Source organism: Panthera pardus, unplaced genomic scaffold (genome assembly GCF_024362965.1).
Source record: "Panthera pardus isolate Hobbes unplaced genomic scaffold, ASM2436296v1 HiC_scaffold_27, whole genome shotgun sequence".
NCBI lineage: Eukaryota > Metazoa > Chordata > Mammalia > Carnivora > Felidae > Panthera > Panthera pardus.
Window position 1 is genome coordinate 2240777 of NW_026526843.1, and position 24155 is coordinate 2264931.

Sequence of the window (24155 nt, forward strand, 5' to 3'; positions counted from 1 at the left end):
GAGCTGTTCAATCTTTCTCTCTGTAGAGCTGGTTTTTACTCAAAACTGTGAAAAAGGAAATAATCTCAGGTAGTAGATTAACCAAGAGCCATTATCCCCACAGTTTCCCCACTTGTAAGGAAACTTCCACCTTCTTTAGTAAAACTGAACCCTGACCTGCCAGGTAAATAGAGCTGTGTCCAGGCAGCTAATATGGCTTTGCAGGCTCTGAGAAGGGAGGGCCCCCGACCAGACTTTGGTTTGACAGAGGTTGCTTTGTGCGCAGCATGCGAGGTGGGGGAGGAGGGCAAGGCAACTGAAGGGAGACCCTGTCTGCTTCGTCCCAGCAGCAGGCCTGAGCCTGGCTCATGCAGGCACTCAGTCCGTGGGGGAGGGAGGCAGGGAGCCAGGAGAGTGGGGGCGATGAGTCCACAAGAGGAGAGTGTTTGGGGCAGGAAGGAGTGTGTTGTGGTCCCCCTTTAGAAATGGGATTGACCTCCCACCCCAAATTTGCCTTGGGCATGGAGACTGATGGCACAACACCCCCCAAGAGGTTCTGAAAAGGTTCCTTACTCACACACTGAGGCTTCCTGGGATCGCACGGCAGGTCCCCAAGGTGGTCAGAAGACGACTTGAGAGGGCATGGAAAGGAGACTGGGCAGGGGGTGGGGGGGTGTCTCTGTCGTGTTTGGAGCTAGAGCAGGGGCGGGGGTTCCTGTGGGTGGTGCGAACGCCCCTCTGATGCCGAGGAAGGGAGCCCGGAGGCTTTGACATCAGCTTGCCCCCGTGTGGGGCACAAGGGACAGGGAGGATGAGGCTTCGAAGCTGTCGGCCGTCACACTTTAAAGTAAGGAGCCAGACCCTGCATTACAGGGAGGTCACCTGCCACAGGTGTCGCTGGGAGGAGACAGCTTGGAAGTGGCACATGACCTCGGTGGGCCTAGGGTCTGAATGTGTCCCTCCTCCCAAACCCGCATGGTGAAACCAAATGGCCGAGGTGATGGTATTCGGAGGGGGGCCGCTGAGTAGCTCCCGAGGGCAGAGCCTCATGAGTGGAATCAGTACTCTTATAAAAGAAACCCCAGACGGTGGTTTGCCCCTCCCACCACGTGAGAACACGGTGAGAACTTGGCTTTCTGCAACCCGGAACAGGGTCCTCACCAGAAGCCAATTGTCCCGGCGCACCGGTCTTGGACTTCCCGCCTCCGGAAATTTGAGAAAGAGATGAGCCACCGAGTCTGTGGTATTTGGCTGTAGTAGCCCAAACGGACCAAGAGACAGATGGTGTGGGTGGGGGACAGTGTCACGCAGCAGGGGCCGGGTGCAGGGGGCCACGGGCAGGGCAGGCAGGAGCCTGTGGCGTCCGGGGACACCCACGGCTTCCGAGTTGCGGAGTTGAGAAGGGCAGTAGGGAAGAGGGCAGCGGAAACCCGGAGGCGGACCCAGAGGAAGGCGGTTGGGCTCGCTGACGGCGAGCGATCGGAGGCCCGGGAGGTGTTGGAGGAGAGGGGGCGAGGTGGGCAAGAAGGGGTGACAGCGGAGCGACGGTCTCAGGTTCCAAGGACAGGTGATGGGACTGGACTTGGATGACGCTGCTCTCCAACCGACCGCTCCCAGGGTGAAGGCCACTGGGGAGGAGGTGGGCAGGGTCAGCACTTTGGAAATCATCCCCTGTGTTTGATGAAGACCACCCAGCCTTCCGGTGGCCTGGCCTGGGCACGGCCTCTCCCCTGCGCCCCCAGTGCGTCTCTCCCTTCTCTGCTCCACCCTTTGAGCCTCAGCCCGAGCCCTCCCTCCCTCATTAGGAGACGGCGCCATTGCCAAGGCAATTGGAGGAAGTGTTGGCAAATGTCACAGAATCCTTCTCTGTACAGGGTCTGGAGATAATCCCGGGGCAAGGTCAGGGGATGGGCGGGTGGTGAGAGGGGGGAAGCCACGGGGAGTGGTGACAGGTGACCGGGAAGGGAGGGCCGGCACCGTGGGTGTGGCTTGGTGGTTGGAGAGCCAAGCAGCCTGGAGGTTTGCTGGCTCCAACCGGTGGCTAGTGAATTATTCATTTGTCAACCACTGTGTCCAGGCTGCCTGCCAGGAGGGTGCCCTGTGACCCAGGGTTTTAAAAATTAATGTGTTCATTGAGTCATTCCCTTGACTCACATTCACAGGCACCTATTACTTGCTGAGCTGAGACTTCACACCACAAAAGGCCCGGGGCGGAGGGTGGGGGGGGCGGGAAGGAGGAGTTCAAGCCGTGCTGTTTAACTGACAAACACGGGGGATGAGGAGGTCACCGGCAGGCCTCCGGCCGGGGGCCAGAGGACAGAGAGATAGGATTTGGGTGTGTAACGTGTATGCACGGTGCAGCCCTCCGTGTACGCGCGGGAGGGGGGCGTGCCTGATGCGTGTGCACGTTTGTGGGTGAGTGTGGGGGGGGTGTGCATGGTATGCCGCTTTCGGCTGCCATTCTGCGTGGTCTGGGTTTCGGCGGGTAGGGGACAGTCAGCAGTGAGACGGTGCTCCAGGCATGACGGGGGTTAGCTGCACAGGGGGCTTGGGGCCCTGAGTCCCTCCACCCGCACGCGCACGGGCACCCGCACACAAACGCACAGCGCACACAGGTACTCCGCCCAGGGGGCCCGCGCCTTGCCGCAGACAGCGATAGCTGGGGACAGGGTAGGCGGCGCGAGTCCCTCCCCTTGGCCGAACATTTTGAAGACCCTCAGGTGGCAGACTACCACCTCCGGGGAGCTGCGCCAGGCTGTTGGCATGGATGGCAAAGCGGTGGGAGCCGAGAGCGGTTAGCTGAAGGGGCCCTGGGAGGTGGTAGGCAGGGCAGAGTCCGTTCTGGCTTACGTTTCGGGAAGCTCCCTCTGGCTGGTGGTTGGTATTGTGGACGGAAGAGTAGCCCCCTAAAAGACGTGCCCGTGTCGTGACCCCTGGAACCTGTGCACATGACCTTATTTGGAAATAGAGAAACGGGAGACACAGACACACAGAGGAGAAGGCCAGGTGAGAACAGAGGCAGAGACCGAAGGGATGTGGCCACGAGCCAAGGAACACCTGGGGCCACCAGCAGCTGGAAGAGGAAAGATTTAAGTCCCTCACTTTGGGGTCACCTGTGACGGCAGCCACAGGAAACAACCCCAGCTGGTGTGGAGAGAAGACTCGGGCCAGCTGCGGAAGGAGACGAGGCTGTCCCGGGCGCATGAGGCTCGTCGGCGGAGTCCGGTCACCCTGGCGGAAGAGCTTGGGAGCAGTGGCTTTTTCCTCTCAAGGTTCTCAACTCTCTCAAATCATGGCAACCATCGGGCTGTATCAGAACCACCCAGATGGTCTGAGTCGTTGGCTGCGGAGTCCCTTTGGTGCTGTATATCTGAGGCCCGATGCATGATTTCCTGCTTGTGGAAGGCACACAAAGGAAGTGTGACATGGCATTGTGAGTTGGGTGGTTCACAACGTTCGTTCATTTGGTGAACTCCTAACGTGTGCCAGGCTGGGAAGGTGAGCGGAAGCCAGACCTCTCAGGGACGCAGAGGAAGACCCCAGAGACAAAACCCCGTGATGCAGTCATTCTTGGCACATTCCCTTCGGGGCTCATCTGCCTGTCTGGGGACTTTGGTAACGCGGGATTCAGCGTTTACGCACGCTGACACTGACTCACACGCTTTCTTCTGCTGGGAGCCGCCGGCGTCCCAGCGAAAGCACCCGTAAGCGCCCCTGGCCCCGGGGTTGGCAGACGCCGCCAGCTCTCCCAGTCCTAAACCCCGCTGGGCCAGCAGGCTGGAAGGACACCTTAGAGGGACCTAGGGGGCTTGCGGCTAAGATGTCTGGGGGTGCCCGTGACCTCGCGAAGCGGCCCAGCGGGTCCCGGGCTGCACGGGCACTAGGCGTGCGGCTCCCGGGGGCGGGACTTGAGGCTCTCGGGGGCGGGATACTGGGCTCCCAGGGGCGGGGCGTCAGCGCTCTAGGGCGAGGCACGTGGTGTTCGGGGAGAGGGCGGGCGCCAGCCAGCCTCCCGGCCGGCCCGGCCTGTGCGCCTGCGCTCGCGCCTGCGCGCGGCCTGGCGGTCATTTCCACCCCCTCCCCGGGGGAGGGGGGTTGCTGCCGGGGGACGGGCCGGGGCGGGCCGGGGCGGGCCGGGGCGGGGTGGCCGGGACGGGACGGGACGGGGCGGCCGCGCGGGTCGCGAGGACCCCCCGGACCCGGCCGCCGCGCGCGCGGGCCCCTTCTCCTTACGGCGGGGGGGTCTGGGGCCGCGGGGCGGGGCCTCATGGAGGCCTTTGGTCCCGACAGTGGCGGAGCAGGGGACAAGGCGCGGGGTGCCGAGGGGCGGCCGGCGCCCGAGGCCAGGGTGCACTTCCGAGTGACGCGGTTCATCATGGAGGCAGGTAACCGCGGCGGGGAGGCGGGCTTGGCGCCCCGGGAGGCCGCCGCGCGCAGAGGGGACGCGCACGACGCGGGGCTGGCGCGGCCGGCCTGGCCCGGGGGGACAGGCCCGGCTCGGGGGCACAGGCCCCGGTGCGTCCGCGCCCCGCGTGCTAGGCTTTGAGCCGCGAGGCGGCCACGGTCACGGCCGTGTCTCGCCCGGGCGCGGGGGCCCAAGGAGAGGACGTGGAAAGGGGCCGGCCCCAGCTAGGAGGTGGCCGAGTCGGGGTGCCCGCGGCCGGGTGGCCTACCGTGCCTTCGGGCACGCCTGCCTGCCCGCGCGCTGGGTCGCGTGGAGGCTTTTGGCGCGGCCCTTGGTGACGCTCCTGACGACCCTTGTCGCCGAGGTCGCGTCACACCGCGGACCCAGGGTGCGGCTGGCGTGTTGAGCCCCACCAGGGTGTCCACACGGGTGTCGGGCGCGGCTACTCCTAAAGGCGACACAGTGAAGCGAAGGAGGTTCCTGTGGAAACATTGTTTCCGTCTCTGGCAACAGTATCTTGCTCGGCTGGCACACACTTTATTTCCGATCTTTGTTACTTCGTGTGCACTGTGCCGGAAAAGGGGTTTGGGGGAGTCGGCCGTCAAGTCAAGGTCAGCAGAGCCAGGGGAAATGATGCAGGACAGTTAAGCCCAGTGATCTGTACATTTCATTTCGAGGAAGAGTGGCACAACGTCCGAAGGAGGATGGCAGCGACCGCTCAGATGCTGCCGTGCGTGTGCTTGGACGGCCCCTGGACACCAGGGAAGCGGGCGGTGCTTTGAGCATTTGCCACAGAAAACAAGACGAGGAGGGGGGCGCCTGGGTGACTTGGTCGGTTAAGCATCCGACTTCAGCTCAGGCCATGATCTCACACTTCCAAAGTTCGAGCCCCGCGTCGGGCTCTGTGCCGACAGCTCGGAGCCTGGAGCCTGCTTTGGATTCGGTGTCTCCCTCTTTCTCTGCCCCTCCCCTGTTCACGCTCTGTCTCTTAATAATAAATAAACGTTGAAAACATTTTTAAAAATTTAAAAATTAGAACAAGACTTGGAGGGTCATGTGCAGTGATACCACCTTATCTGACACCTCTAGGAGTGAGGGGTCCCCTGCAGAAACTGTCTATGTAACTGAAATTCAAATCTTGAACTGCTAAGAGCTCTTCGAGGTACCACTCTTAAAGGACTTCTTTATACAATGTGTTGCACATGCCCTAGCCCTCTGTGTGACGCTAAATACTAGTCCTGCAAAGATGTCCCCATCCTAATTCACAGGACCTGTGACTGTTACCTCAGGTAGCAAAGGACATTTGGAGGTGGGATTAAGCATCTTGATATGGGGCAACTATCCTAGATTATTCACTAGGCCCGAGATAATCACACCTGTCACATTCTTTTTTTTTTTTTTAATTTTTTTAAACGTTTATTTATTTTTGAGACAGACAGAGCATGAACGGGGGAGGGTCAGAGAGAGAGGGAGACACAGAATCTGAAACAGGCTCCAGGCTCTGAGCGGTCAGCACAGAGCCCAACGCCAGGCTCGAACTCACGGACCGCGAGATCATGACCTGAGCCGAAGTCGGCCGCTTAACCGACTGAGCCACCCAGGCGCCCCACACCTGTCATATCCTTAACGAGAGAGGCCAAAGTGACAGGCCGAGAAGTCCATGTAACGATGGGAGCATAGAAGATTGCAGACACATCTAGAAGCTGGAAATGGCAAGGAAACATTGTCTCCTGCAGGCTCTAGAAGGAACCCACCCTGCTGACACCTGGAATTTAGCCGTCTAAGACTCATTTCAGACTTCTCACCACACCCAGTGAGAGAGAAACAATGTTTGAAGCCACTGACTTTGTGGTCATTGGTTGCAGTAGCCCCAGGAAACTCCTACGCCTTGGCCGATATTGCACGTGATTGCCACCTTCTTTCAGTCTATTGGGAGTCATTTAACCTTCTCTTCTTAAAATTTTTTTTTTTTTTTACATTTTATTTATTTTTGATAGAGACAGAGCACAAATGGGGGAGGGGCAGAGAGAGCCGGAGACCCAGAATCAGAATCCGAAGCAGGCTGCAGGCTCTGAGCTGTCAGCACAGAGCCCGACACGGGGCTCAAACTCACAAACCGCGAGATCGTGACCTGAGCCAAAGTCGGACGCGCAACCGACTGAGCCACCCAGGCGCCCCTAACCTTCTCTTCTTAACCCTGCTCGTGGCGAATTTATATCATTGGTTCTGGGACCCAGTGCAGTGGTTACCTTAGGAGCCGTCCAGAGGCGGGGTGGGAGCTGGGCTTTAACCCCCAAATCAAACCAGCACGTGTTCCGGTTTTGGAGTTCCGTTCCCTTTTCAGGGTGTCACTGTCCTTCCCCAGGAGGGGGGGGGGCTGTCTGAGGTCACAGGTGTTGCTATTTTCCCTGCTCTGCCTGCAGTTGCCTTTGGCAACGACCCTGCTGGCTTTTCACCTTTTTTCACTTTCAGACAAGGAAACCAGGGCTGAGTAAAATCTTTAGTTGGCAACACTGGGACTTTGTGGTAGAGGCCTTTTTCACCTGCTGTCATCTCGGCAGGAGTTTTGTTGGGTGCGCCGTGGGGGTGGGGGTGACCTCTAGTTAAATGCTTGCTAAGGTAGCAGGGGACACACGGCCGGGTGTGGTCCCGGCCACGATGCTGGCGATGTTGTGCGGAAGCTGATAGCCCCAAGTGCTAAGTGAGGACTAGTCTGAAGCCTTGCTTGTCCTTATATGGTCTTCAGTTCCGTAGCTCCGGTGTCTCGGTGGTGGTGGGGGGGGCTTGGTGGAAGTGTGGGATCTGCATTTGAGCACTCCCCCCCACCCCCTGGGGGCTTGTTAGCCCATTAGAATCTGAGAAGCCTGGCTCAGAACCCCTCGGGTCTGGGGCTTGTCTGAGCGAGGGGCATACAGCCTCCGGGCCGACCCATGCCTCCCCGCTCACTTTGGCCGAGGGCGGGCGCTGGATCCAACTCCTCTCCTGCCTGCTTTCCCTCGGTAGGTGTCAAGCTAGGGATGCAGTCCATTGCCGTTGCCACTGCTTGCACCATTTACCATAAGTTCTTCTGCGAGATCAACCTGGACGCCTATGACCCCTACTTGGTCGCCATGTCTGCCCTTTACTTGGCCGGCAAAGTGGAGGAACAGCACCTGCGCACTCGTGACATCATCAACGTGTCCAACAGGTAATGGCTCCCGGGCGCAGGCATTTGAGAGATGCCAGCTGTCGAGCTCAGAAGGAAGCCCCGGCCAGGAGCGGGGGGTGGTCTCGAACTGGGGCAAGAAGCACTAGCAGCAGAGGCAGGAATGAGCCCGTCAGAAAGCCATGGGGGTCAGTGGGAGAGAAAGCGAGGCCAGACGAAGGGAGGCGTCACAGGCCAAAGGAGTGCGGAGGACTTGGGTACGGCAGAGGCCCCGGCGTCATGGGCTGGGGGACATGCCTAGAGCACGGGGATCTTGGAGAGATGTATCAAAGAGGATTCACCTGGGCTTTTGGACAGGATGGATCAAACCAGTTGTGTTGTGCGGACTGAGTCAGGCAATTACTTTATTGAGATGGTGTGAGAAACGGAGTCAGAGTTGCTGGCAAGCATCTCTTGTCCCCGTGTGGGCGCAGTGCTCTGTGGGCGGCACCTCGGGGTGCAAGGAGCCCTGTTCCTATCGCAGAAGGACGTGGGGGTCCAGCCAGCCGGGCCGCACGGAGACCCAGGGGGCCCGGGAGGAAGCAATTTATGGAGAGTTACTGATAGCAGCATGGCATAACCTTTCTAGAAACTCGTGATTAGAAAAGAAAACTGTTTTCTGCTGCTTCTCTTTTAATAAACAGGGAGCAGAAAAAGCACTCCTTACCCCCCAAGCACGACAGGCTCACAGCGTACCGTTCAAGACGAAGAGCAGAACAGGCGAGGGAACCAAGGGAGGGCCGCCAGAGTCCACCTGTAATTGCCAGGTCCCCAGCAGGGAGGACCGGCAGAGGGGACATTGTGTGGATCGCTAATTAGACATGGCACCCGGTGGGGGCGGGGGGTGTTCTGTGGGGAGGTTGGACCGTGAGTGAAGAGCTAGGGAGGCTGAATCGTCGGCAGAGAATTTTGGTCCCTTGAGTGGGAATCCGTACATGTTGGTGATCCTGCGTAGCTGGGACTGTCGTGGATGTATATGGTGCCAATAAGGACAGTAGGGTCCGGGAAACAAACAGCTGAAATACGTGGAGTCTTCTGCACGCAGCAGCCCCATGATGTGTTTACACGCCTTCCTTGGGCCCAGAGTAAGAGCTTCCGGTCTCTCCGGAGCAGGTGCAGAGAGGTCATCTTTACACTTGACCTCTTGCCAAGGGATTGGTACAGCCCGTCAGGGCTAAAGCCAGAAGCGGGCTGCTTTTTGTCTGCTGGTTACTGTTCTGATGCCGTATCCTAGACGTATAAATGAAGGATGACTTATAAAAACATAAGTAGGAGGGGCGCCTGCGTGGCTCAGTCGGTTAAGCGTCCGGCTTGCGCTCAGGTCACGATCTCACGGATCGTGGCTTGGAGCCCCGCAGCGGGCTGTGTGCCGACAGCTCGAAGCCTGGAGCCCGCTTCGGATTCTGCGTCTCCCTCTCTCTCTGCCCCTCTCCCACTCGCGCGCTCTCTATCTCTTACTCAAGAAAACAAAAACGAAAGCAAAACATAAGTAGGCTGGGCCGAAGAACGCTGCAGTGTGTATCTGGACGTCACCTGACTCGAGGGGCTCCTCACGGAAACTTCCCTGGCTGCCATAAGCGTTGCTGTCTCTCCGTGCAGGTACTTTCACCCGGGCAGTGAACCCTTGGAGCTGGACTCCCGCTTCTGGGCCCTGCGGGACAGTATAGTGCAGTGTGAACTCCTCATGCTGAGAGTCCTGCGTTTCCAAGTCTCCTTCCAGCACCCGCACAAGGTACATGCTGGGGAATTGGCAACTGTCTCCGGAGGCACGAGCTCATTTTTCTCTTTTGTCCTGAGACGGCACCCACTGAACCCTCAAGAACATGTCGGGTGTGCGAGGCAGAGCAGAGCCACCTCTGGGAACTGGGGGCCCCCGGCCGCACACGGTGACTGGCTTGGTGGCCTCGCTTGTTCTGCTTTCAGGGTTCTCTCAGGCAGTTCCGATGTCGGCGTCTGCCTTTCTGCCTGCGTGGCCAAGGCCACAAGCCGAGATCCGTGTGATTCTCCAAAGCCCTGGCAGACCCCGTGACCCACATAGATGGTATGCTCAGTGGGCCACGGGGAAACGGGGCTGCTTTCGTGATCTCCCCGAGGCCCTGTCCCCGAGAGGTGCTGCTCAGCTGCAGAGCTCACATCCTGCTCAGCTGTGCTTACAAACCCACAAGACGAGCTGAGTCACAGAGTTGAGTGGCACACTTTTAACGGCTAGGAATCGGCAAGGCCCAGCAGGACCGTGTGACACCCTTTGAGTACTTGGATGTGGTGATACTTTGGGGTCCAGGCCCCCATGTGGGCAGCTTGGAAAGGTGGCCTGCAGGGACACATGTGGGGCAGTGGGGGGTTGGGACGGGGGTGTCGTGACCAGGATCTTGCCTCTTTTCTGATTGAAATTTTTATTGGGGCGCCTGGGTGGCTCAGTCAGTTAAGCTTCTGAATTTGGCTCAGGTCATGATCTTGCGGTTCATGAGTTCGAGTCCCACGTCGGGCTCTGTGTTGTCAGCACAGAGCCTGGAGCCTGCTTCCGATTCCGTCTCTCCCTGTCTCTGTCTCTCCCCCACTCACGCTCCGTCTCTCTCTCTCAAAAATAGATGCACGTCAAAAAAATAAATAAAAAACCCAACTGAAATTTGTATTGAAGTAATTGTAGATTTACAAGCAGTCGGAGGAAGTAACAGAGAATCCTACTTGGGACAGAGACACTGTGGGACCCTGTAGTCGTTGCAAAAGCTAGGGGTTCCCGGGGTTGTTGCTTCTTACTTGTACTGCACGGTGCTACACCATTTCGTCACGTTACTGCCTTCATCTGTTTGCCAGCGCAGTTAAAATACAAAAGCACCCCATCACCCCGGGGGTTCTTGTAATCTCTGCCCCCCCCCCGCCCCCCCCCCCTTCCAAACCGCCTTTCCTATCCCAGAAGCCCCTGGTGGAGATTTTGAAACAGTCGTGCTTTCAGTTGGTGGCATGATGCACGGGAAAGGCAGCAGCCGCTCTGGCTCTAGGGGGGGCACTCATGGCACCAAGTCTGAGGACGAGCGGCAGCGGCCAAGGGGGTAATCGGGCAGGGGAGCAGGGCTCAGCGTTACCCTGAGCCTAGCGGCCTTCCCCTTCCGTCGGGTTGGGACGGGGTGTAGGGCAGCAGTTGAGCCCCCTGCCCCATGGCGTGCAAGAGTCCCACGCCCGTGTGTCCACGCCTGTGGACCGGGCGGTTCAAGCAAAGCGGCTGTCTTCCCAGAGCGAGAGCTGACAGGCAGCTGAGCCGACAGGTCGATAAGAGTTTACAGCCAAGGGCAGCACTACCGGGACACACAGTCACCAGTTTTAGTCCCCCTGAAAGCAGGCGTCCTGTCTCTGGGCAGTCCCCGGCCTCAGGCTGGGCGCACAGGCTGGCACGATGTTTGGACCGGAAGACAAGGGCGCTATTTCTGGCGCCGGTGTGGAGTTGGGCAGGGGCATGTGCCGAACGACCTCTGACGATGACGAGAGCGGGGGCCCGTGATGGAGATGGACTGTGGCACGGGTGGCCATCGAGAGTGGCCCAGGCGGGTTCCGGGGGCGGGGCCGCCAGTTGACGGTGGGTGGGCACACGGGGACCGGCTCAGTGGGGAGAGATGATTTCAGGCAGAGGGAGCAGTAAATGACCAGGCCATGAGGGAACCGTGCTTGGCCTGTTCCCACATGGTAGGGGGTGGGGCAGGGCAGGGCTGGCAGGGCTTGGGGGCCAGTGGAAGATACTGGGGCTTTTTTCATTCTTTTTTTTTTTTTTTGAAGTGGGCTTCACGCCCAGTGTGGAGCCCCACATGGGGCTCGAACTCACAACCCTGAGGTCAAGACCTGAGCTGAGATCAAAAGTCACATGCTCAGCTGACTGAGCCATCCAGGCGCCCCCAGCGGGGCTTTTTCCTAAGTGACACAGGGAGCCGTTGGAGGGCTTGAGCAGAGAGTGGCGGGTGGACGCAGGGGCCACAGCGCCTCGCAGTGGGGAGGCAGGTGGCTAGGGACTGGAGCCCTGAAGGCCAACCGGCTGACTGGTGTGTCTTTGCAGTACCTGCTCCACTACCTGATTTCCCTCAAGAACTGGCTGAATCGTTACAGCTGGCAGCGGACCCCCATTTCCGTCACTGCCTGGGCCCTGCTGCGGGACAGCTACCATGGGGGGCTGTGCCTCCGGTTCCGGGCTCAGCACATAGCCGTGGCAGTGCTCCACCTGGCCCTGCAGGCCTACGGGGTCGAGGTGCCCGCCGAGGCCGAGGCCGAGAAGCCGTGGTGGCAGGTGAGGTGACTGCTGAGTGTTCTGCTTTCCTTCGCCTGAGGACTTTCAGGAGTCCCGGTACCTGGGTGCCTGTGTCTGCTTGTAGTGATTATCCGTGAAGGGAGATACGTGCCACTGCGGGACATTGAAGCTCGAACGTCGCCCGTCACAGTAGTCTAAGGCAGGAGAGGCTCTCCACCTTGGCCCTGTGGACGTTGGGGGCTAGATCACGCTCTGTAGGTGCCGGGAGTATCCCCTGCCTCGATCATGGCGACCAGAAGTGTCTCCGGACATCACCAAGTGTCCCGGGGTGGGGATGGCCGCCACTTGAGAGGCACTTTGCTCAACCGAGCACTTTTATTGGACCGAGTGGGAGCTTACCATAGATCAGGGCTTAATATGCATGGATTCGCATCAGGAGAAGTTATAGGGGGTCCTCTGAAAGGATGGACTGATGACAGACAGGTAGATAGATGACAGACGGGTGGAGGGCTGGGTGGGTGGCTAGAGGGTGGATAAGGAGCCTGGTGCTTGGAAGATTCGTTGGCCTCCCCCAGACCTGCCGAATGCACAGTGCTGTTTGTAGAGGGCGAGTCTGTGGGAAGGGCTGCTGCCCTCAAGGACTTCTGCAGCCCTATCGACTTTGGAATTTGGAGATCATTTGCAGTTTGTCCTTTCCCATACTTGAAGCTTGCTGCTCCTTTGTCATAACCCCTCATTGTGTGGCCTTGCCCTGTAGGAGGTCCTCTGCAAGCAGTATTTTCGGTGACTGAAGGTTTCGTCCCCTGCAAAACCCCCAGTGGCCAGAAATCTAAAATGTGTCATCTGTTTCATGAACAGAGGGTGCCACCTGGGTGCCTTCCCGCGTGTGCTCCTGGCTGCCCCTCCCTTCCTGCCGCTCTTGGCTCCGATGATGTCTCTCCTTTCCTGATGCTCCTCCCCCAGCCTGCTTGCCCTCCCCGGACACCCGGCTTTTCCTGCTTTTTGTTCTATGTCCTTTATTGCCTGTGGAACCGCCCACCCCCCACCCAATCGCACTGTCAGTGCCTGGAGGTCAAGGATGTTGTCTGCTCTATCAGCCGCCCTATGACCAGGGCCTAGAGCTGGCACATAGCAGGTGCTCGTGCACCCTTGAGCACACTGACACATAGTAGGTGCTTGTGCACCCTTGAGCACACGCATGTGTCGTCCCGCTCTCAGGTGAGACACGCCTCCTCTGGCAGCATGGGGTTGAGGAGGCATCTTGCTCCATGCTGGGGCTTCTCGGGGGCTTCCAGATCATGTGGCCGTGGTGTCCCTGCTCTGTTGGAATCGGGTGGTAGCACAAGGGGCTGCCACTTCGTGGCCCCGCTCACACAGGACGTTTGGTGGGCACGGCAGCCCGTCTCTGGGCTGCTTAGACCTGTGGTGCCATCGCTTGCTTCCCATCGTCTCGCTCGCCTCTGTTTGTGTCTTCCTTTCTTCTCTCCTTTCTTTTCGCTTGCTCCTGAACTTCACTGGGCGCCACCTTGCTGCCTCTGGCTGCCGTGCATGGCCCTCACCAGCGAAAGGTGCCGGGCAGGATGGGGTGGCGCATCCCCGTTCACTCAGCTCTTTACCTGTTCTGGCTGGCTCTGGGCCACACGCGCCAGGAGCAGCCGAAGCTGCCCTTGGGGCTCGTGACCTGCAAGGACCAGTTGCCTAATGATAAGCGGCTCCGGATGACGCCCCCGCCTGCCCGGCCCCGGGACACTGAAGTCTGAGCTGGGAAACGCTTTTCCTCCTTGCAGTAACCGCCTGTCTGTGGTCACTTGTCTCCTGGGGGCGGGTCGCGACACTCGGTCGAGCCTGATGTGCTTCTCCCCCAGCAGCCTGCCCGCACTGGCGTGTGACAGTGGCGAGGCGGGCCTTTGTGCCAAGCCATGTCGGGCCGCTGGGCGGACGGGGCAGTGCCTCTCAAGCCGTAGCATGTTGTAGCAGGTGCAGGATTTCTGTCCTTGCTAAGGCTGAATTCTGTTCCATGCTGTGGACCGAGCACATTGTGTCTGCGCGTTCCTCCGTGGATGGACGCTTGGGCTGCTTCCAGCTTCTGGCCCTGGACTACTTTTTAACGGTGTTGCTCTGCTTGGGGTCTCCAGGAACACACACGTTTCTGAAGCATTGATTTTCTACCCAGAGTCTGGGGTGAGATGGCCAATCTCCGTGAGCCAGGGCTTAGGGGATTTTCAGGTCACTGTTTCCTACCTGCAGTAGTGGCTTGTGGAGGGTCCTAGCTTTCTTTGGGGGCCGTAGAGGGTGTGGACTCGGGTCTAGTTTTTGCCCTGGCTTGGCCCAAAATCTTAACCCTCCTGGCACTTTGGTTCCCCAAGCAGCAAGCCCTGGGCCCAAGGTGGGCCACAGCATCAAACCAAGATCTCCTTGTTTTGCCTTTTACTTTCCATGTCATCACGGGTCCCCGAGAGCACCCTAGGGCTCGGTGCTGCACTAGGAGGGCCACGGAACTCAGCAGAGCCGTCCTACTCGTGGTTATGGCCGTTACAATGGCTGCTTACAGTGAGAGGATACAGGGGGGAGTCAGCAAGGACCAAGGGGCGTAGGGCGGGGTCCGGGACAGACCGGGGGTGGGCTTCCGGGTCCCTGGCCAGGGGGGTCGTGGGGCAGTGCGGTCCGTCCCGCGGTGACGCGTGACGACGCGCGCAGGATGCCGCCGCCGGGTGAAGCTTCCCTGAGCGCCGGCGTCCGGGGACTTCAGTGGGGGTCGGTCCTGTGGGCCCGGGGCTCCCGCGTGGCTGACCTCAGATCCTCAGTCTCTGCCCCCAAGACGTGAAGCCGGGGCCCCACCAGGAATCACGCTGTCGGCGCAGACGGCCTGGCAGGGCCCTCAGGGAATCCGAGACCCTCTCATCAGGCAGGACGTGCCAGGGGCCTAGAAGTCCTTTCCCAGGGGCTGGGCAAGGGCCAGAACTTCCTTGGGAACAGGCAGGGTTAGCCCCGAGCTGCACACTCCTCGTGGTTTGGGTCCCTGGGGATTCACTTTACGCTTTGATGAGCTCTCGCGCACAGTCAGGAGGACGTCTGGCCCAGGTGCTCTCCAGGCCCAGCCCACGGTGGAGGGGGCTTTGGGTGATCTAGCCTGCTAACCCCTGGAAATGGACTCCTGGCCCAGCTCGGTCACCAACTCCCTGTCCCATCTGGACTGGGTGATCACCAAGGCCTCTTCCATCTGGAATGTTCTCTGCTTTGTGATCAGCCTTGGCAGGCTGAAAGTAAACTGGCTTTGCAGAGAGCCACCATTATTTGTGATAGCCAAGTCCCCGGGCTATCTCCCCTATGCAGTGTGATTCTGCGCTTACTGGAGGGTGCCTTGTCTGATGCAGAGGGAGTCTAATCAGAACCTGTTTTCCTTCTCCTTTCTAGGTGTTTAGTGACGACCTTACCAAGCCAATCATTGATAACATTGTGTCTGATCTCATTCAGATTTATACCATGGACACAGAGATCCCCTAAGGCCCTGGTCCAGGCCTGCCCAAAGAGAAGCCCGGGATGCTCGGCCGCCTGGGGACAGCGCCACCACATCGCCGTGACAGCTGGTCCCCAGAGGACCAGCTGCGAGGACTGGTTCTGTGCTTCTGGAGACAGGCTGGTGAAGGCGATGACATATGCTGCCACTTTGATTCTCATGCTTTGACTGTCCCTAGCAGCTGTGGTCCAGACGGTGACGGGAGCCATACGTCCTGCGGGCAGGCCGGGGCGGGCCAGGGGAAGGGCCCGCAAGGCGTCCCTGTCTGATTTTGTCCTTTGAGAGGGCACCAAACGCAGTTGAGCTGTGACATCATTGGAAGGAAAACCAGAGAACACATAAGACTGCACCCTTGGGGATTTTTTAAAAGCCAGATTTATAGAAAGGATGAATGTGTGACATAGATGGAATTCTATTTTGTATAATAAAAGATGATACAAGTCAAATGTGATGTCCTGTCATTGCCCTATGGCCTGTGCTGCTCTGGGCTTTTGATGGGTGCCACCCAGCCTCAGTTTCCCCTAAAATGCTCTCTCTGGGCGGAACTGCCCCTCGTGCACCTGCGGTGTTCTTGGGGGCAGGGGTATCCATCGCTTTCTGACGGCGTGATGGCCCAGCGTGTGCTCACGTCACGGTGGCGTGCCCTGAGGGAGTCCACGTGTCCTCGCTCCTCCACTGGAACATTCGCAGAGCCTGGCAGTCCCGCTCAGCGAGCGAGGCTTACTTTGGGAGAGTCTAGAGAATCTCAGAGCCATGGCTCCCTCCTGACCCACCCAGAAGGCCCTTTTTCCAGAAGAACTGCTTTGGGCCGCCCAGAGAAACAGAGCAGCCTAGGTTGTTCTCCATGGGGATGCGCGTTGGGCTCGACACACATCGGTGGGGCCGTCCTTCAACACATGATGGTGTGAGGGCCAGCGGAGCATGGGCTCTGGGGACTGGCTGCCACGCCCTCCGGCGCCCACAGGTGTGGGAACCCGCTGCAATGCCTGGGGTCGGCCAGAGTGCTTGTCTCTGGTGGAGGAGACAGGGAGGGCTCACACACTGGTGACAAGTCAGGCAGCGAGGCTTGCGTGAGTTTACTAAGCAGCTGTGTTATTTGTCTTCAGGATGAGGGATCGGAGAAAATGTCCACGTTTCCACCGGGTCCTTTCTGTGTGTGTCCACCCAGCTCACCTGGGAGCTCTCCGAGGACAAGATTGGTGCCCAGGCTCAGGGCATGGGGCTGGCACTCTGAGCACGGGGAGGGGGGTGGGTGACGAGGGGCCAGAGGCAGGCCTCTGTGGGCAGCTTTGGCTCTCTCACTGGTCCTTTCTGTCTTCTGCTATTTAAAAAGCACCTTGTCTCTCTCAAGTCCTTCCCCCAACAGGCTGGGCCCAGGACCCCCCTCCCCACCGTATCCCAGTCTTGCCTGTCCTGCATTGACCGGGCACTGCCCTTGGCCAGCACTTACTGTTGATTGGAATGGAACTAGGTGATGGGTGTTTCACTGGCGGGTTCTCTGTCTTCTCTCCCCTGACAAGATCACCGGCACTTAGAGAAGCTTCGATGGCTTTGGAAATCTTTGGACCTCAGGGTTTAGCCTCCGGCGAGGCAGCTGGCTCCCCCACAATCGATGTGAGGTCAGTTTCTCAGAGACCAGAACCCCCTGCTCTGGATGGGAGGGCCAGGTGGAGGGGACGGTACATCTAAGAGAGCTCTCTCCATCTGCACCTGTTCCACTCTGTTTCCTCCCCACCCTCGGCCCCAGGACTTACCAGAAAGAAGGGAGGATAGTTGGATAAAGGTCTGTAGGGATTTGGTGAACATCCCCAGCCCTGGCTGGGAGCCGCTGTGCCGAACGGGGAGAGCGTGGCTCCGTCAGCTCTGGTCTGCTGTGGCTAATGGCGGGCTCTCTGGACGGTTTGTAGCTCTAGGCTTCCTTTTACGATGCCTGCATAGCCAGCAAGTTCCCGTCTGTGGGACTCAGTTTCCCACCTTGTAAATTGAGCAGGTTGGCCCAAGTGATCAGCGATTGCTGCTTACTACTTGAAAATTCCCGGACCCTCGTGTGTGCCTATCACGCTGCCCAGGCACTTGCTGGCTTGTGTGCTGGCCTCGGGGCCTGTGCTGTCCGTGCTCATCACTCAGGGGGCGTCTGTGTTTTCCTGATGAAGGAAAGGGATTGGTCACAATAAGGGGTTGAGAGATTTTCCAGAACCTAAAACTTCCAGGAGCTTTTTAGTCCAGAGCATGTCTTTTATTTTAAGTCCAGTGGAGGACTTGAACTCAGGACCCCGAGATCAAGACCTGAGCTGACATCAAGAGTGAGACGCTTAAATCGGCTGAGCCCCCCAAGCGCCCCCCCCCCAGCATGTCTTAATTACTGTCACGTGATAAACGGCTGAGCCTTGCTTGGCCTGTCAAACCAGTGGGAGGAGGGGGGCAATCCAGGTCCTGTGAGGGACTCGGCCTGTCTCTTTTCCAGCTGTGGTTGCGTGAATGGTGTCCCCCAGAAGATGTGTTTACGTCCTAACCCCTGGAATGTGAGGACCGGTCCTTATTTGGAAATAGGGTCTTCGTCAGTGTCAGATGAGATCCTGCGGGAGTAGGGTGGGCCTGAATCCCACGGGACTGGTATCCTTATAAGAAGCTGAGAGCAGACACGGTGACAGACACGAGCAGGGAGCAGGCCATGTGACAACAGAGACCGCAGTGCTGTGCCTACTGGCCAAGGAAGGCCACGCACTGCCAGCAACACCAGAGGCTGGAAGAGACGAGGACGGAGGCTCCCCCTAGAACCTTCGGAGGGAGCGCCGCCCTGCCGACACCTTGCTCTCTGACCTCTGGCTGGGTGGGGAAACGGGGGCGGCTTTGTGGAGGGATGGCTGGCTACCGATTCTTTTCCACGGGAACCTGGGCCATATTTGATAGCAGGACTGGGCAAGAGTCTCCACGGACAGCAACGAACGGTTTTGGGGCAGCGCAACATCTGTCCATGAGGTGCCAGCTCTCATGATAAGGCACTCGGCCCAAGCTAGACTCACTTCGCCTTGTGGTTCCAGATGGACTCCCACGTCAGTGAAGCAAGGGCTCTCCGCTATTTGTTTTTCTGCTGTTTTCTGGTGTTTGTCTCTTTGCCTTTTTTAGAAGTGTGGGCTCTGGTGGTTGGGAGGGAACTTAGAAGTCATTTTTGTCCTTTGTTGGCAGCTTCCCTGGAAAACGCACCCGCCGGCATTGCCAAGCTTAAAAGGGTGATGTGTGGAGTGGAGGAATAGAAGCACAGGGAGAGGAGACGTGGCAAGTTTTAGACCCGAGCTGCCTTCGTGGCTCTGCTGGCAGAGCGGAGGGGTGGGTCACGGGGCACAGACGTCCTCCCAACAGGTGTTCAAAGACACATAGTGAGCAAAGGAACAGATGGGGGAATGACCCACAGAGCAAGGGAAGGAGTAAAATAATGGGTTTTCTTTCCATGGCTTTGGATTAAAGAGGAAGTCTGTGATTGGAACCCATGTGCACTGCTGGTGGGGGAGGGGTCCTCAAAAAATGACACATGGCGTTACCATATGACCCAACAATCCCACTTTTGGGTGCAGCCCCAAGAGGACCGAAAGCGGGGACTCCCAGGGTTATTTGCACGCCTGGGTTCACAGCAGCACGATTCACAGCAGGCGAAAGGTAAAAGCAACTCGAGTGTCCACTGACGGACGAGTGGATAAAGAAACTACGGTCTACGAGTTCGATGGAATGTTACCCGGCTTCAGAAAGGAAGGAAATTCTGACCCAGGCTACAACATGCACGAACCCTGGGGACCCTGTGCTGCGCGAAATGAGCCCGTCGCACACAGAAATTGTAGGATTCCAGTTCTGCGAGTTGCTTCGAGTAACTCCAAGACTCACGCAGATGTGAACTCACATTCACAGAGACAGAAAAGATGGTGGGTAGCAGGGGCTGGGGGAGCGGGGTGGGGAGTTAGTGTCTAACGGGAACAGAATTCAGTTTGGGGACGTGAAGATGTTCTAGAGACATAAGACCTTACGCGTGTGTCCCAGGCTCTCCTGTTTGGGTTGCTGTTCCCAGCCCTCGCCTTCCTTTGAGGACGCCGGCCTGGACGTCCAGGCCAGGCCCCTTTAGGTCAAGACAGTCAGAGGGTCACCACGCAGACCTCCACTGGGAGCGCCTCTGACCACATGGGGCAGGCGAGCCCTTGCTGCCTCCCTGAGGGATTGGGGAGGTGGCCGCACACCTGGTGGCAGGGGGGGGGGTGCTCTGCCTCCCCTGGGGCTCATCTCGGCCTGGCGAAGTGGATGCAGACGCCTCCTTTTCATTCCGGATGACAATTCCCGAAAAACTAACAAATTACACACGTTACCCAGACTGGGACTGTAGGAGGCTTTCATTTTTTTTTTTTTTTTTTAATACATGGAAATTTCGGACTATTCTTTAGGAAATTCAACTACAGACTTTAAGTTATGATGCATCTGGTCTTCCTCATTAAGATAATTTTCGCTCATCTTTATAACAGGCAGATAAAAATGGAAAACGTATTTAATAACTGAACACAGTTGACCAAGCCATTCCGTATAATACGCTTTATAGAGACGGGCTTCCTGATGAGACAGGTGCCTCGGCCTGAAGACCGTACAGAAAGCAGAGCAACACTCCGAGGTCACGGCGCCCCTTTTCTGAACCCCACACCCGGGGGAAAGGCAACCTGGGGACTAAACAATCGACACGTACCGTAGGCAACTTTGTACAGCAGCAGTGAGGGTTTTTTGGAATCTATAGTGACCATTAGTTCTACTGATGTGTCTATAACAGAGAATGAAAAGATTTCCAATTTTATTTCTAGTTTCAGAACACACAGACCCTCAACAGATTGAGTTGCCCTTTTTTTGTTGTCGGTTAAACAAGGACATTAGGGAACAATTTACAAATGGGTAACATTCTCAATGTGCCCTTTGGAATAAAGGGATGGCTTTAAGTTATCTGTAGCTGGCATTTTCAGTGGGATTTTCTTTTCTAACCGAAATTCCTTTGCCCGAGATTTGACTACTCCCGCTCGGGGGTGACGCGGCATTCCTGTTAGCGGTGGGAATGGCGACCTCGGTGCTCACGGATGCGGGTGGAGGTGAGACGAGTCCCCTGCCCGTGGGCCTAGGACAGGGCGCGTGCTGCGAGCCAGCCTTGCCGGCCACCCACACCGGCGGCTCCCATTCCTTCCCGCCTCCCTCCGCTCGCGGCTGGCCCTCAGCGGCTCAGCCCCAGGCCCAAGTGGTAGGCACATGCACCCGAACTGCCTCTCTGCAAAACACGAGACACGTGAACTCAGAAGGTAAAGGGACCTCTGCTTGTTCTGGTCAGTGCGCGTTCACGGGGAAACCGAGGCTTGGCACGAGGCGTGCCCACACTGCAAGGAGAGGCTCCCGAGGGAACCGTCTGGGGAGCCCAGGCCCAGCTCTCCCACGTGCAGACGGGGTGCTCAGCCGGCATGGCGAGGCTGGCCTCCTCAGCCTTCCCCGCCCGTGAGAGAGAGCGCCAGGTGTGATCGCAGCGACAGCGACGAGGTGCCGTTGCTCCCAGGGGCTTCGCTGCCACATCTGCTTCCCCCACGTCACTGTAGGTGGCTGCCTTTGTGGGTCACAGTTGTCCTTGAAGGAGAAGATCCGGGTCGGAAGAGTGCTTTGGCGGGCGATGACCGAGAACTTGCTCCAGCCACTCGACAGACACCTCGGTACAACTTCTCGGTTGCGGTCATATCAGCTCCTCTTGGGTTGTGATGGTACCTCTTCCTCTGCCGCTTTTTGCCTCACTCTTGCTGCTCGCCCCACCCCCCACCTCTGGCCCTGGCTCTCCTGGGGCTGCTCCAGGAATTCTGGGTTCTCCCAGGGCGTCAGCGAGGCAGGGGGTGGTGCTTCATGCTGTTGACGTAGGGGTGCGGACAAGGAAAGCCCACCAGCCAGAATCCAGGACTTGGAGTTGAAACCAGTCGAAACCGAAAGCAAAAGTCCCCTTTCCAGCCCCTGGAGGGGATCTTTCTCATCAATACTTTGGTATTTTCCTTTTAAATAAAAAATTCCATTGCAAGGGTTTTGTTTTGTTTTGTTTTCCTCTATAGGCAGGGGTCTCAAAGTGCAACATCCTCGGGAACTGTGCGGGGAGGAAGGGCTGGGATGGGGAACGGAGGCTGGGCGGAAAGTGGGGGGCAGCGAGGGGGGGGGCAAGCCACCAAAAAGATATTCTTGCAGTCTAGTTCCCTGAAAAAAAAACCTGCCACAATAAATAATAAGATTTCAAAATGAAAACACCCGATAAGAGGAATGGAAATTCATGCTGATAAATAGCTCCTTATTCTTTAAATATGCATCTGGTCATATAGGTACGTATATGTCTATACGCACGCTCATATCTATGCACACGCACACACATACGGACTGCACATGTGTCCCGGGGAACGGGCGCTTGGTGGCGCTGGTACACCCGCAGGCGGCTCCCGGCGGTGGGCGGTCCGGGCTGGGCATCCTTCCAGGCCCTGCAGGGCTCTCCCTAGGGTGCCGCCGAGCTCCCAGCGAACGGGCCCCTGCCCCACCACACAGCCCGGACAGCGACCCGTCTGGCAGAGTTGTAGTGTCCGTTAAAAAAAAAATGCTTCGATAGAAAAAAGGGAAACACAGCTCTTGTCACTCTCTAGTTTCTCCCTCCTCGTCTTCAGTCCCAGGTAGGAAGCCTTGGATGGATCGGCTTCCCGCAAGCGCCGTCGGGGCACCATCCTCCTTGCAGGCCTGCGCCATCCCGCCCGAGCGCGCGTGCGTGTGGTGTGCGCGTGCTGAGAGCAGGTCCCCTAGAGGGACGTCTCCACGCTGTGGAGCGGGCTCCCAGGTCTGGAAGAAAACACTGACGAGGTAGCTGACTTGGTGCCGTGCGTGGTCAGGTAGATGCCGCTGTCTATGGCGTTGTTGTTCTGGTTGGGGGATGGGGGCGGGGGGGCCCGCAGGCGCTCCTCGTTCTCGTCCACGTCCGTGTCATCGATGAGTGGGATGTTGTGGGTGTAGTCATTGATCAGAAACTCGGGCGTCGCCATGAAGTTATGAATGGAGGTCTTGGATTCCGGTTTCTCCAGGCCTTCATAGAGCGAGCTACGGAACGCTTTCACCACCCGGATCTGGAGTGGAAGGTGCAAGGACAGGGGCGCGAGGGGGGAGCAGGAAGACAGGGAGGGAGAAAGGATGGAAGGAAAGGAGGAGGGGAGGAAGGAAGGAGGGAAGGAAGGAAAGAGGGAAGGAAGGAGGGAAAGAAGGAGGGAGGGAAGGAAGGAGGAGAGGAAGGAAGGAGGGAAGGAAGGAAGGAGGGAAGGAAGGAAGGAGGGAAGGAAGGAAGGAAGGAAGGAAGGAAGGAAGGAAGGAAGGAGATAGTCAATGGCTGGCTAATGCTGGCAAATTCCACCCACACCAATAGCACAAGGTCACCGCTGACAAATGGCCATCCATTGGAATGGAACAACGGGCAGCTCTGTGTGGTTGCAGTAAGGGTGTTCAGGTTTGGGGCTATGTCTCATCAACTGATCCATATGCGGGACAAAGGGCAGTAGCTTTCTCTAGGCTGACCTGTGCACATATTTTGGAACTGACGAGTGGTAAATGCCTGGGACTCTTAGCTGTTACCCCCCCCTTTCCCAGCTCCAGGAGCGGGCAGGACTGGCTTAGGTGGCCCCCGGGCCCTCTGCCAAATCTGAATTCCAACTTGGCAGAACAAAAAGATGATTCGAAAAAGGGAGAATGGTAGAGAGTGGACTCCCCACTTTCTCTTACCAGAAAGTCTCAAGAACTTTCTGGTAAGAGAAAGTCCCCAGCCTATGGTCACATTGCCAGCCTTCCTCAAATGGGTCACCCTCCCCAGCTTCTCTATAGATCTCTTCCTCTCTCCCACCAGCTCTCGTAACTGTAACCAGCACGAACCGTGCCCAGACCCACGTGGCCATCAGTCTTCCTGCTGCTAAGCGCACTGGCTACTTTTGTGTCTCCATCTCGGGGCCACTCAACACAGCTGACTGCCCTGCTTCCTGGAAAGCCCTCCTGGTTTCCCTGACATTGCCACCGCGTGACCCTCCTACCTCCCTGACTGCTCTGGCCCTGTCTCCTCCACTTCTCCTTCCTCTGTCCCATGGTGCCCGAGAGCCCCGGACTGGCACCTGTCCTCCTCCCCTCTATTCAAACGCCCAGGCCCACCTCTTCGCCGGGGACTCATCTGGCTACCATCAGAGACTGTGGCCCCGGCGTCTCCTCAGAGCTCCAGGCGCGAGAGCCTGCCGGTCTCCCATCTGGAGGCATCCAAGACTGAAAATGGCCCCGCTTTGAATTTGCGCCCACCAAGCCTATCCTGCTGGGAGGCCCTGACCCACCAAGATGGTTCCTCAAGCCTCCTTACAACCCTCCTGGCCTGTGGCTGATTGGGTGGTCGTTTCCCTTCAAGGACTTCTGCCTGTGCGTCTCCTGCCCTTGTTCCTGGCTGCTCCACTGGCATTTGCAGACCTCAGATCAGCATAACTCCCCGCAGGGAAGCACATCCCACAATGCCCTGATCCCTGGCTACCGTGGCCCTCGGCCCCAGCCGGGCTCAGCCACCTCCTACAGGCTCGTGCTCCCAGAATTACCCCGTCGTCTCTTCAGTCCCACCTGCACTTAGATGTGTGCTCAAATATCCTCACAGAGCTGCTGCCTCTCTTTGTTCCCACCCTGGCCCCCCACCCTGGGCTCCCTCTGGGTTCTAGAAGCCAGAGTCGACCTCTGTTGGGCAGAGGGAAGGCCTCTGCAGGGCCCCGCGTGAGCCAGCTGGCCTTGTGCTGAGATGGGGAAGCCAGCTCCT

The 24155-nt window shown here is 58.1% G+C and overlaps 2 protein-coding genes and 1 long non-coding RNA gene across 7 annotated transcripts in view; 1 reads left to right on the forward strand and 2 right to left on the reverse strand.

Annotated features, from left to right (window-relative positions):
• Positions 1-2229: 2229 nt before the first annotated feature.
• LOC109259868 (uncharacterized) lies at positions 2230-4788 on the reverse strand. The gene is made up of 3 exons (XR_008418250.1): positions 4653-4788; positions 3093-3371; positions 2230-2932 (listed from the first exon to the last, which is right to left on the reverse strand). It is a non-coding gene; the product is annotated as an uncharacterized LOC109259868 (long non-coding RNA).
• Positions 4090-15762, forward strand: CCNQ (cyclin Q). 2 transcript variants are annotated; one of them, XM_019437748.2, is made up of 5 exons: positions 4090-4364; positions 7388-7571; positions 9168-9300; positions 11611-11838; positions 15214-15762. In XM_019437748.2, exons 1-5 carry the CDS (start codon positions 4247-4249, stop codon positions 15301-15303), a joined length of 753 nt encoding a protein of 250 aa, XP_019293293.1. In that variant the 5' UTR covers positions 4090-4246; the 3' UTR covers positions 15304-15762. The 2 variants fall into 2 exon arrangements, with proteins under 2 accessions (XP_019293293.1, XP_019293294.1); XM_019437749.2 differs by having other exon boundaries at positions 4092-4364; positions 15274-15762.
• Positions 15763-19870: 4108 nt separating this feature from the next.
• The window catches only part of ATP2B3 (ATPase plasma membrane Ca2+ transporting 3), a 62124-nt gene continuing 57839 nt past the window's right edge, over positions 19871-24155 (reverse strand). For 3 of the 4 annotated variants that reach the window (XM_053891524.1, XM_053891523.1, XM_053891522.1), the window contains one exon: positions 19871-22455. In XM_053891524.1, coding sequence (XP_053747499.1) covers positions 22135-22455 — 321 coding nt within the window. In that variant the 3' untranslated portion in view covers positions 19871-22134. The remainder of the gene's footprint in view (positions 22456-24155) is intronic. The other variant, XM_053891525.1, reaches the window with a different exon arrangement.

What these genes read in the sequence shown, in the direction of transcription:
- CCNQ (XM_019437748.2), top strand. Translation starts at nt 4,247, where the DNA reads ATGGAGGCCTTTGGTCCCGACAGTGGCGGAGCAGGGGACAAGGCGCGG. An exon ending in GCGGTTCATCATGGAGGCAG is followed by an intron (nt 4,365 to 7,387) that starts GTAACCGCGGCG and finishes TTCCCTCGGTAG; the next exon opens with GTGTCAAGCTAGGGATGCAG. An exon ending in CCGAGAAGCCGTGGTGGCAG is followed by an intron (nt 11,839 to 15,213) that starts GTGAGGTGACTG and finishes TCTCCTTTCTAG; the next exon opens with GTGTTTAGTGACGACCTTAC.